The sequence below is a fragment of the Macaca mulatta genome, chromosome 1 (genome assembly GCF_049350105.2).
Source record: "Macaca mulatta isolate MMU2019108-1 chromosome 1, T2T-MMU8v2.0, whole genome shotgun sequence".
Lineage (NCBI taxonomy): Eukaryota > Metazoa > Chordata > Mammalia > Primates > Cercopithecidae > Macaca > Macaca mulatta.
In genome coordinates this window covers 32,587,602-32,600,829 of record NC_133406.1, presented here as the reverse complement: position 1 = coordinate 32,600,829, position 13,228 = coordinate 32,587,602, and the positions used below count along the sequence as shown (strand labels likewise).

At 43.6% G+C, this 13,228-nt stretch overlaps 1 protein-coding gene across 5 annotated transcripts in view; it reads right to left on the bottom strand.

Annotated features, from left to right (window-relative positions):
- Positions 1–13,228, bottom strand: part of TNN (tenascin N) — a 113,905-nt gene that overhangs the window by 6,512 nt on the left and 94,165 nt on the right. For all 5 annotated transcript variants that reach the window (XM_078000372.1, XM_028850623.2, XM_028850624.2 and 2 more), the window contains 3 exons: positions 12,866–13,017; positions 5,663–5,759; positions 4,618–4,785 (listed from right to left, as the gene is read on the bottom strand). In XM_078000372.1, coding sequence (XP_077856498.1) covers positions 4,618–4,785; positions 5,663–5,759; positions 12,866–13,017 — 417 coding nt within the window. The remainder of the gene's footprint in view (positions 1–4,617; positions 4,786–5,662; positions 5,760–12,865; positions 13,018–13,228) is intronic.

The window sequence follows — 13,228 nt, the reverse complement described above, 5'->3', positions numbered from 1 at the left end:
CATCCTCTGTCAGTCACACACAGACACAGTACTGTGTGTCTGAACCTTGAATGTCTTTTATTTCAGGATTAAGAATGGATGATTACAAATGATTTGTGCCATTTCTAGCTTTCCCTTTTGTCCATGTACCCATTATTATTATTTTTTTTTCAAGTGCCAGCATTTAAAAATCCATCCCTGGCCCCAACCCACTAAATGTTTCCAGAGCTCCCCAGTCACATTTCCAAGTGCCCCCAGGGTGGGACCCATCCCTGGTTGTGCTCCCACTGTAGCCCATGCAGGTGGGACTTGAAATCAGCTGTAAATAATTGGTTAGCCCTAGAATTTATTCTGCACCATTATGAATGCCTAGCTCTTTATGTTTTCATTATGATTTCTAAATAGATGAATAGCATCTTAAAGGTGGAGCTCATAAGATGCTCCCTGCCCCCACTCAAAGACTCAGAATCAGAAACTAAATTTACACATCATTTCCTTGCTGGAATTTGCCTCATGAAGGGAAAATGGGCTTTCTGATAAGACTTGAGTGGAAGTCAAAAGTTGAGGGCCCACCTGGACAGTCTCAGCCTTAAGCCACACATTCCTGCCAGGCTGCATGCATGTCAGTTCTAATCAGAGCTAAAATGATGATAGAGGCTGGGGAGAGCTGGTGCCATGCAGGGAGGTATCAAAATGTTCACCTTTCATTTGAATGCCATGTCCTCTAAACAGTGCCTCAGCACTCAAGACACGAGTAGCTAGGAGCTTTCTAAATTCTGAAACCCTCCTCACGGACGATCAGCATACATAAGGAACGTTAAGACTCCACTAATGCTACCATTGTAATTCAGAATTCAAAAGCGGGAATGATAGTACACATGGGAAGACTAGATCGCTGCCTAAATGCTGTGTGAAAGTCTCCTATTAAAAAATACATTCTATTAAAAAATACATCCTCTACTGGCTGGCACTGTTGGCCTGAACAACCTTAGAACAGGAATTATCCCCTCATTGCAGGTAACATGCAAACAGATTACCTGGGAGGAGAATTAAAATAATTCCCAAATATGTTGACTCCCTTTCAGTCTCTTTCCCATTGGCATCAGTTCATTTGCTGGACCATTTTAGCACAGGCTTCAGAAAAGGCAAATGGTAATGGCCAAGGGAAAGGAAATATGCAGCCTGGAGGACAGGCCTGAGTGAGGCTCATGACCAGGAGGCCAGGGAGGACACTGGGTTTCAGGGAGAGACGTGGGGCACGGGGGCCAAAGAAAAACACCCAACTTCATATTTTGTACAGGGAGGGTTCCACACTCGGAGCTTATGTAGACTTCTTTAACCCAAGAAGGAAAGGCTGAGGCTAACTGATGGCCATGATGAAGAGCAGACAACAGGGTACTGGAAACCAAAGAAATGATCAGATGGACTCCATGCGGACTGAAGAGGCCCGAGGGTTCTGGGACAGACTGGAATGTGTGTACTCTGTTATACCAAAGGGTTGGAAGAACCTGGAATAAGCTGTCAGGAACATAGTCTGATCTCATTTAGAGATGGGGTGGGAGCATATGGGCAGTGTGCTGAGTCATACAAAAGAGCATCTTTAAATCCCCTCTCATTCAGTTAATATCCTCATAATCATATGAATGTCCATCTATGTTTCCCAATTGTATTATAACTGTCTTTTTCTATACCTGACTTTCATGTTTTATACAGTCATGCCCTGCATAAGAACATTTCAGTTAACAAGGGGCTGCACATACGACAGTGGTCCCATAAGATCACAATAAACCTGAAAATTACCCAGTGACATCACAGCTGTCGTAAGGTCGCAGACCAATGCATCACTCATGTGTTTGTGGTGATGTTGGTGTAAACAAACCTACCAGTCATAAAAAAGTCTTGCACATATAATTACATACAGTAAATAATACTTGATAATGATAAAACAATTATGTTACTGGTTTATGTGAATAATACTATACTTTTTATTGTTATTTTAGAGTGTATGACTACTTATAAAAAAAAAAATCCTGTAAAACAGCCTCAGGCAGGTCCTTTGGGACATACTCCAGAAGAAGGCATTGTAATCACAGGAGATGACAGCTCCATGTGTGCTATTGCCCCTGAAGACCTTCCAGCAGGACAAGATGTGGAGGTGGAAAACAGTGATATTGATGATCCTGACCCTGTTGCAGGCCTAGGCTAATGTGTGTGTTTGTGTTTTAGTTTTTAACACAAAGGTTTAAAAAGGAAAAAATAAAAGTAAAAAATGTTTAAATAGAAAAAAAGTTACAGAATACGAATATAAAGAAAATATTTTTGTACAGCTGTACAATGTGCTTGTGTTTTAAGCGAAGTGTTACTCCAAAAGAGTCAAAAAATTGAAAAACATGTTAAAGTTTATATAGTAAAACAGTTACAATAAGCTAAGGTTAGTTTTTACTAATGAAGAAAGAACATTTTTAAATAAATTTAGTGTAGCCTATGGGCAATGTTTCTAAATTCGACAGGAGTGTACAGTCATGTCCTGGGCCTTCACATTTGCTCACCACTCACTGACTCACCCAGAGCAGCTTCCAGTCCTGCAAGCTCCATTCATGGTAAGTACTCTGTACAGACTGACCATTTTTTATCTTTTATACCATATTCTCACTGTGCCTTTTCTATGTTTACATATATTTAGATCTGTAAGTACTTACCATGGTGTTACCATTGCCTACAATATTTAGTAATATGCCATACAGGTTTGTAGCCTAGTAGCAATAGGCTACACCATATACCTAGGTCTATAGCAGGCTCTGCCATCTAGGTCTGTGTAAGTGAATTCCATGTTTGCACAACGATGAAATGCCTAACAATGCAGTTCTCAGAACGTATCCCTGTCGTTAAGCAACGCATGACTATGTTATACTTCAAGTGCACGTAGCACAGCCTGTCTCCAGCCCGTGGAGACCTAGGACTACTGAGGAAAGAAGTGACAGTATCCAAAGGCAGCAGGGATCTTCTAGCTGCAATGCTTTTTTTTCAAGGATTGTCTTTTCCCTGAAATAATTATTTGTATACTTTTTCTCACCCAACCCCTACTCAGAATCCTGGAAGTTTCCTCATGTCTGTAGCCAAAATGCCTCATACTCTGGTAGGTGCCTACCACTCCCTCTTTGTCTCCTCCCATGTCACCATGTCACCAAACTCACACTTTCATTCACCCCTGTGGAACCTATTGGGTCTCAGGGACTATTATGTAAGATACTAAACATCTGTAAGATTATGTATATAGAAAAGTCCTGCTAGCAATTTCATTTTTTAAACTCTCCCACTCTGTACCAGGCTCTGAGATAGGCCCTGGGAAGTAAGAACAAATGCAAAATTCATCTGACTATTGTTTAAATGAAATTGTAAGATCTCAAAGAAAGGTTTGCATTCACAGTTGGCCACCCCAGATCATGGCCCCAGACACTCAGAAGTTCTGTTCACGGTCTTCTGCCATCAGGGCTCCTTGAGTAGACAATCTTGAGAAGTCCAGCAAGGCTGTGAGATAAACTCCAGCGTTCTTTCCTCCACTCAGTCCCCACTCACCCTGAAGCCCCCAGGCCTGGAGAGCCCTCTCTTTCCTCCCACTCGAGTTTCCCCCGTTTTGCAGATCCAACTCCCTCCAGTTGCTTCATCCTCCGTGTGCCCACCTTCTCCACACTCCTGTAGCTCTTTATGTTTCTTACCCCTTATGTGACTGTCTGCAAAAGTTACCTTCTTTTGTTTTCACCTATCTACATTTAAGTCTAAGGAGAGAGACTGCCATGTCTTATACAGTCAGTCAACCTGGCTGGTAACACATTCCTATATAAATACACCAAAGTCAAAAACATGCAAATGTCAAAACACAGGCTTACTTGTTAGGGTTTAAAAACCATAAATACAGCTTTTAAAATATTAGTATTAAAACAATAACCACACCTCCCCCTCTTACACAAAATATTTAATTTACTGGTATCATTCCAGCATTTCAGTCATGTTGCTTAATTTTGTTCTTTTTCTTCACAACCAAACACACCAGCAACTGGCTTAGCTCCAATGAGCAGCCACTAGAGGATAAAGGTTGCCCGACTTTCCACTGAACTGCTCATTTCTGTGTTGTCACAGTTGAATTAAGTTAATGAGACCCACACTTATTATTTGAATCAGCACTTTCATTGTTCTGTTTTTATAGCAAAGTGCCACCAAAGGCTCAAATAATCACACACACACACACACACACACACAACTGTGCAAAGATGACAGCCACACTGCTAAAGTTGAATGAAAGACTGACAAGCATCAATAAATTGTTCAGAATATGGGCTCATCAGCTAATGTACAACGGCCCGAATAAGCGGAGCACAAGAGGAGGGTTTTTACTGGGCGTGGGGGCGGGGGGGTTGTGACGTATAACATACACAATTTCCAATTTTATGGTGGTCAAGGATTGCTTTAACTACTTGCTCACTCCTGACCCCCTGCAGACAGTAGGGCCTCCACTGTCAATGAGAACAATTCACCTCCACAGAATAATATTCCATCCCCCAGATCAGTGGCATACAGCAAACCAATCCTTATACAACAGACAGCAAGAGACCTTTGCAGCAAGAAAACATTTTTCCTCACCCGCTGTGCCTCTGTATTTCCCAACTGTCAGCTTATACCGCTCCTTGCTGGAGGCCACTTGGAAGAAATCATATATAGCATAGGCGGATTCATTGGCAGTCTGTAAATCCACTCTCACCTCATACCGCGTTGGAGTGCCAGTGGTGAGGTTGTGTAGCTTGTCAAGTCCTAAAAATAAAAAACGGAATTCCAACACCCAATCCACCCATGTGTGCGACTGAGTACTCAACATGTGCGTCTGAGGCTTTCAGGACCTAAAGTCACTTTAGTCTTTACCTTCTCTGCTAATAAGGGGCAGTCTCAGCACTTTCTCTTTCAGGGACTCATAGTCACGCTAAGGAGTGTGGAGACCATGTTCTATGGAAGGGAGCAGTGAGGGGTCAGGGTAACCCCAGAAGGAATCTGCCTCCATTGGCTCCATCCCTCTAAAACAGAAGCAGTTGTATTTATCATCCATTTATCTCACCAAGTAGGAGGGCGGGTCAATGACTCATCCTAAGATCCCCGAAGAGATTTTATACTGAACAAACCACAACATCATCTACTCTATTAGACACTGGGTATCTGAATCATGACTTTTTAATTCTTCATTTCCCAATTCATGCTTTTGGCTATTTCCCTCTCTGTGAACATCTGCTCCAGAGGAGAACAGAGGGAAAAGGGGGAAAACATTGCCCACAGTGCCTGGCATCACCACCAGAATTTTAGAGACTGCTAGAGTGACCTTCCAGTAATGACCCAGCATCCCAATCCCTGAACTGTTTTTCTACTACTGTGCCTTCTAAGATCTTCAGGCTGCAGGCAGATCCTGCAGAGCTTAAATCAGCATAAAACCCCTGTGACCACCCTACCTTTCAACAAGTTCAGAGTGCAGGAGAGCCTTCCCATCAACACGCCCACCAAGACCCTGCTCGGCACAGTCCTCTGTCTCCCTGCCACTGGGGCCTCTCTGTGAAGGTGGTGAGCTTCCCTAAGCCTCCTAGCTAGCTTGTCCTGGGAGAAATCACCCCCCACAGCCCCAGCCTCCTGGATTCTGAGATCATACCAAGCCAGAACTCCTTCGTGGGGTCCCCAAAGCCTTCCACATAGGTCCTCCATCGCTTGAAGAAATCCAGCTGCCCAGTGTTCCGCCTCTGGAAGACCTGAGAAGGGAGACGAACACTTCATTCTGACCCTCCAAACAGATATAGGTGCTGGGAGACAAGAGAAAACCAAGAACTTGCTCATACACTGCCTTCCTCCAGCTAGCATGTCTTTCTTTTTAGAGAGGCTTTTTATTTATATGTCAGTAGATTCACTATATTAATAAGCATTATTTATATGTACAGTAGTATGTCAGGTACTAAGGCGTGTAGAGCAAAAGCAGAGAAGCTTCCTGCCCTCAAGAAATTTCAGTTCTTTCCATTATTTGTGTGATTTAGTTGCCAGTGTGGATTGTCTAGGGCAAGACATTCCAGACCTCTGCCAATTCTCACATGTAACTTTCAACACCCATTTAACTCAATTGGGGCACATCACATTTATAGCATCTTTTTTCCCCTTTTCTCAAATAGTTTGAGAGTAGAAATTATTTTTTAATTCACCTGATTCTTAGCATAGCGATTATTTAACACTTATGGAGAAAAAAGTTCACACAACAAGTATTTACTGAGGATCTACTATGCACTAGGCAATATACAAGATAGTGTGCAAAGTGAATAAATCAGAAATGGTCCTTTCCCTCCTGGAGCTAATAGTTCAGTAAATACAATTACTAAATTAAATAATTTTTTAAGTGCAGTTAAAACTGTAATAAGGGCTATGAGGGAAAGATGCAACGGAACTGCAAGAGCGTAAAACAGGAGGACCTGACCAAGGAGCCAAGAAACCACCCCCAGGACATGGCTGAGCTGCAGGATGAGTAGGAGTGGTCAGGCAAGAGCACGGGGAGCAATGTTGGGGCTGCTGGGGGCTTAGGAAGGGATGGAAAGGGAGGCTGAGAAGATGGCAAGAGTCAGTCCTGGTAAGCTTTTAAAAGAGATTGTTGAAGACATTGGTCCAGGTAAGAACGGTGGAAATTATTGCAGAGTTTTAAGCAGGAAATGAGATCCGATCAGATTCATCTCTAGCTATAGTGCATGGAATGGACTGGTCAGCGGTAAGAGTGGAAGTGAGATGACTAGTTAGGAGACCACTGTAGAGTGCAGATGAAGGGGGACAGTAGCTTGGATGAGGGATGCCCTGAGGATAGACGGAAGTGGATAAAAGGTAAAGTTGACAGGGCTGGTGACAGAATGTGGAACTGAAAGAGGAGGAAGTCAAGGTAAGATAAGTTTCTTATAGTTTGGGCTTGCAGATGACTCTTCCCTCAGCTATTCACTGAGATGGGGGATTCAGAGAGGACAGGTTGTAGTTTTTGGGGTTTTTGTTGTTGTTGTTGTTTGTTTGTTTTTTGAGGTGGAGTCTCACTTCATTGCCCAGGCTGGAGTGTAGTGGTGTAATCTTGGCTCATTGCAACCTCCACCTCCCAGGTTCAAGTGACTCTCCTGCCTCAGCCTCCCGAGCACCTGGGATTACAGGCACACACCATCATGTCCAGCTACTTTTTGTATTTTTAGTAGTGACAGGGTTTTACCATATTGGCCAGGCTGGTCTTGAACTCCTGACTTCATGATCCACACACCTCGGCCTCCCAAAGTGAAAGTGTGAGCCACCATGCCTGGCCGAGTACAGATTTTATGAGTGGGTCATGAGCTCATTTGGGGATGTGGTAAGTGTGAGTTATTTCTGAGGTATGCTGGTGAATGAAAATATCACAGAGCAATTGGATGTAAGGGCTGGAGTTCTAAAGAGAGGTCTAGGCTAGACTTATTGAGGTAGAGTGTGTCTCAGGCAATGCTAGGAGTTCACCGAGTCCCAGTTCACTTTCTTCTTCCCAGGAACACAGGAGGATGTCCATTTACAGCTTCCCTTGCATTCAAGTTGGAGCCATGTGACTATTTGCAGCCAAAAGGCTGTAGGTGGGAGCCTTTTGTGTGTGGGTGGGTTCTCCACACTCTCTCTTCTACTGCCATGCACCACAGGGCCATGGGAAAGGCCACACACTGAAACAGCAGAACTATGAGATGGAAACAGCCTGAATCCATGAGTCACACTTGTAACTGGCTGCCAAACCTGCACAACACATTGCACACATGAGAAAAATACATTGTGTTTGTTCAATTGCTGGAATTTAGAGTTGGTTTGTTACTGCAGCATAGCCTATTCTATCCTAGTTAGTGCAGAGAAGCATGGGACCCAGAGGAGGGTAAAATGAAGTCATGGAAAAGATGAGACCATGTAGGAAGAAAATGGGAACTGAAAAGATAAAGTGGCCTAGAATCAAGCCTTGAGGACATCCAGTATGTATAACGAAGAAGGACAAATCCATCAAGGAAAGAGAAGGGGCAACAGAAGTGGAGAAAAAGAAACTAGAAAAATATGGAATCACAAAAGCCACAAAGAGAAAGGTGTGGTCAGTAGTGTCAAGTACTGATGAGAGGTCAAGGAACAGGAGGTCAAAACCATCCCTAGAATTTAGTGGCACAGAAATCACTGGTGATTTTACCTAGGGCTGTGTCAGTGTGAGATATGGACAGAAGCCAAACTGGAACGGAACAAAGAATGAGTGAGAAGCAAGAAAATGGAGGCAGAGTTGGGTACCATTCACCAAAGTGTGGACTGCTTTCTTTTCAAAAATTCCTCTGTTTGGAGAAGGAAGGCACTGTTCCAGTCACAGTAAATTGGATTCTTTTATAGGAAGTAAATCTGAAAAGTACCTACACACACCTGTGTACACTACTGAAATTGATAACACATCTAATTCCACATGACCTTGAGAACCAAGCTGAATACCATCCTAGCTAACCTCAGGAACGATTCCCACTAACCAAAGGCTGGAATTGCATTTCTCTCTCTGCCTATTTTTCTTTGCATTCATTCAGATGCAGAAGCCCCAACACAAAATCTAATCTCCCTCCTTTCCACTAGACTTCACAGCATGTGCCTTGAAGTAAAACACATTATTTTGAATTTATAAGGTAAACCGCCTGACATTTGTGCATTCTTTATATTTTTCTCCGGAAAGAGAAAGGGAGGGAGGAGACAGTAGGTTACCCTGCAGCAATGCTGAGAACTCCACATGGGAATTCATATTTAACTCCTTCCAAAGCACCCATCCAAGTTTGCTGGCCAAGGAGTGGGGCACCATGGATGCAGAAGGCTCCAGGCTCCAAGTCAGACCACAGCCACTTCCTGGGCAGGGGACGGGTGGGATTTGCTGAGGCAGCCTCTTCTATTCCTGACCCTCGGCCAGCTCATGGTAAAACAGGAATGGAAGGGAAGAGAAGAGCCTACCTCATAAGACTGCTGGGAGAACTAAATGAGACACCACATAAAATGTTCTATAAATGGGCAAGAGCTGCCAAACAGAATATAGGAAAGATCACGACAAACAGTTAACACCACGTTAACATTGTTGCTCTCTTTCCCCTTTGCTCAAGGATCCATCTTTTAAAGGTGCCCTGTTTCCTTCTTGGCTTCCCTCACTTTTTTTTCACTCATTTATTCACTTAGATGACAATCATTTCGTGAGCATCTGTTGAGTGCTGGCCCTGGAGCAAGTATTTATGATGCCATTTGACAGATGTGAAAGTCCAGAAAAGCGAGTATCCAGAGTGCTACAGCTAATCACTGATACAGAGACCACGCATAAACCTTATCTTTCTGTCAGAAAGTTTGAAAATACCAGCCCTACTGAATCTGTTTCGCAAATAGCATTTCCAAAGACTCTGAGAACTTGCTAATTTCCTAACAAGGTGCCTGATCCCACCCCTTCCTTGAGACTCTTGTTGTACCGTGGACAGTGGAAATTTAGGACAGATGTAGCACTGATGTATGGCTCCACATACATTGGGTCAAATCACGTTCCCACCACAAGGTCAGGCTCAAATCCAGCCTTTCCTTCCTAGGATGCATTACAAAGGTATTTGGTCTCTATCTCCAATCAATGGACCCAGTGCCCAAGCTTGATAGGAGCTTTCCAGCGGTGTGTGTGTGTGTGTGTGTGTGTGTGTGTGTGTGTGTGTGTGTAACAATACTTCATCTGGGCCAGGGAAGCTTCCAAAAATGATTCTGGTGCTCTTTGCATCACCGTTTTGAACCAGAACCAGCTCTATACTTACTAGCTGTGTGCTTGGGCAACCTTGACAAGCCTCACTTTTCCAAACTGTTAGATTAACATGTTAACAGCCTCTCGGTCACAAGCTTAAATCAAGGCTTCAGCAAGGTCATTAATCATAGTAAATCATAAAGTAGTTAAGCCAGACCGTGGCACATAGAGATATAAGAAGTTGTTATGATCGCTCAATAAATGTTGGTTTGCATTTTATTATATCCGTTTCCAAATGAACGGACCCACAGGGACCACTGATGCATCTGGATCAGGCAGCCTTAACTGACTCACTCAGAATCTAAGCCACTCTCATTTGATGAGATGAAAACACCCTATAATGAACTATTAGGGTATCATAAAACCCCCTGACCAAGTAAGTTTCAAAGGGGGGGAAAAAACCTCTTTATGTCTCGTTCTATACTAGAGTGGTCATTGCATTTTAGAACTTATTCAATGCCCTGAATGACTAAATACAGAGAAAAAAAGTCAAACTTGCACTGAAATGTCTGTGGAAAGAGCCTCTAATGCAGCCCTTAAGACTTTCAAGATGGAAAACAAAGATGGAAATATTTGAGACATTAAGTGTTCCCTGATGTTCTTTCCAGCCTCCCACCAGCGGCAGAGTTTACCTCAGGGCACAGTTCTTCTGGTCTGTTCTTCAAATTGAGTTCCTGCTGCTTGGGATGGAAGAATTACCATAAAAGGATTTTAAAAGCTCAATAAAACAGAGAAACTGACTATGGGTCATCCTTCATTGACAAAGGACTCTTGAACTCCCCCCAAAAAACTATGACAACTGTGAGTAAAATGTTTTGTGGGGAAGTTTTCAGGACTCTGTGTTTTCTGGAGCATGGTGCCTTTAAGTAAAACCCTGCAGAACCTCAGTTCATGCACGACCCCCAGGAATCTGGCTCAGAAAACAAGACTTGGGGTGGGGTTGGGGCTGGGGAGGGTCAGAATGCACAGTGGTTTTATTATTTTTGGAACCAATCTCTGTGTTTGAGGAGGGGTCCTTTCCATGAGCAGGATATAAATGGCAAGCTGCTTGGGGGCAGGGATTTCCATTGGTTTGGTTCACTGCTGGATCTTGAGTACATGAAACAGTGCCTGACACACAGTAGGCACTCAATAAATATTTGTGCAATAAGTCATGACTATTCCAGGGCAGACAGACTGACAGATCTCTTTCTAAATGTTGTCCCAGATAAACGCCTCTTTCTCTGTGGGAGCTTGGCTTACAAAAAGGCCACACTAGACAATACAAACATCCTGCCAAAGGTCAATTATGGGCACAAAGGCAGGAAATTGGACTGCAGGCCTGAAGGGACAGAATGCTTAGCCTTACAATGGTGCTGATGAAAAGCAGCAGGTACAGCCCTATGGGTCTGGTCGGGTAGAGGACCTCCCATGTTACATTCTGTTCTGTTGTTTTTTACATCAATCAAGAATTTCCCCCAACCAATCCAATTACTGCCTTTCAACCGTCAGATGCCGCTGTGCAGATAATAAGTTTTCTTCATTGCTGCTCATCAGATGGTATCTTTTTATTCATGTCTGCTCAAGTGTCTTTGGTTTCCCAGGCCCCTGAGTGAATGTGTAAATGAATAAGGTTTGAGCACTATGAGATCATGCTCTCTCTTTCCCACAGTGACTTGCAGAGGCACAGCAGGTTAAGGCTGCATTGTAGCTTGGAGCAGTGAGAGTCTTTATCATTCAGGCACAGGAAGAAAAGGGGCAAGGGGAGATGGAAGGATCAGATTGCAACCCTCAAAAGCAGCTCATCATATAATTGGATCAGGCTGCTGCAATCAAAGAAGCTGCCATGTGGTTTAGGCAGACAATGGCCCGAGAGAATAAAACGTCTACACAGAAGAGGGACAATTAGAGCATTGCCCAAGTTTCCGTCTTTCAGGCTTTAGTCTTTCCAATCAAAACCTCAAAGGCCTTGTTACTGTACTGTGGAGCCAGGGTACAGAACTTGGACAACAGACTCCAGTTCAGAGGACTGAACTCCCCAGACAGGCTATGTATTTGCATTTTGGATGACCTGAGATGAACTCACTGAGAAGACCAATGAGTTAGGAGGCTGGAGTCTTGAAATCTGGTCCCAGCTTTGTCATTCTTGTATGACTTAGGTCAAGCACTTCTTTCTGTGGGCCTCACTGTCCCTATCTGTAAAATAGGAAAAACAATCCTCTCTCACTTACTCTAAAGCTGTTGTGTGAGGGTCATGTGTTCAAAGTGCTTTGAAGAAGGTAAAATATAGGTAATACATACATATAAGGCATTACTAGATGATGATCAACCCACAAGCCTTCTAGGACAGGGAATAAGTACTAGGCTCTATCCTTACAGTGGGTTGGTGTCAGAGGCGTTTGAACCAGAGCCATCTTGAGTGAGTGCTAAGACAATGGGTCTGGGACTTGCTGGGCTGCATTCCCAGAAAGTTAGGTATTCCGAGCCTCCAGATGTTTATGGTTAAGGGAACAGATTGACAGTGTTTACTAAACAGACCCAGACTTAGGAATGTCCTGATATCCTGATATCTTGAGAACAGAAGCACTCCTAATTTTGCTTTAAATATAATAATATTGATTCTTGCAAAATACAGTAATTAAGAAAATTAATCCTCTATCACAAACCCTTGTAACAGAGCACATCTCCTCAAGATCTTTTTTTATCCTATATATAAACAAGTATCGTACCTAGGGTGCATGCATTCCTCCTTACTTTCAGAAACGCCCTACTCTGTCTATGGAGTAGTTGTACTTTCACCACTTTACTTTCTTAATAAACCTGCTTTTGCTTTGCACTGTGGACTCGCCCCGAATTCTTTCTTGCATGAGATCCAAGAACCTTCTCTTGGGATCTGGATGGGGATTGCTTTCCTGTAACATTGGGATCTCTCTAAAAACAGCAACAAGCCACCAAAACTCCTCTCTTCCATGGGTGGAGAAGAAATAGGGCTCCAAACACTCTGTGGAGCATCCATGACCGGCATCCTGGGCTGAGAAGCAAGGCCCTATGCAGAGCTCCCCAGGGTTCTGCGTGACTCACAATCCAGCCACCTCCGTCCGTGTCCATGTCGCAGTACACCTGCAGGGGCCGGCTGGAATCGCCATGCAGGTAGATGGTGTACAGACCACTGGCGGCATTGCTGTTCTGCTGAACCTGACTGCAGTCCGAAGGGTGTGGGAAACGGGCACCAACTGGGAGCCAAGCAGAGAGAGTATTGTTAGGAGCTGGGCAAGGAGGAAAGAGGTGGAGTTTCTCCCTATGTTAAGGCAACTTATTTTGTTTGGAAATCATTTTGTAACTTCCTACTTTAGCTTCTTCCAACTCTTCACTCATATCTTATTTTTCTATTCAACTCCCCAAATGTACCAGGAAAAAGTCAAGTTCACATCACTTCCTCCCCCA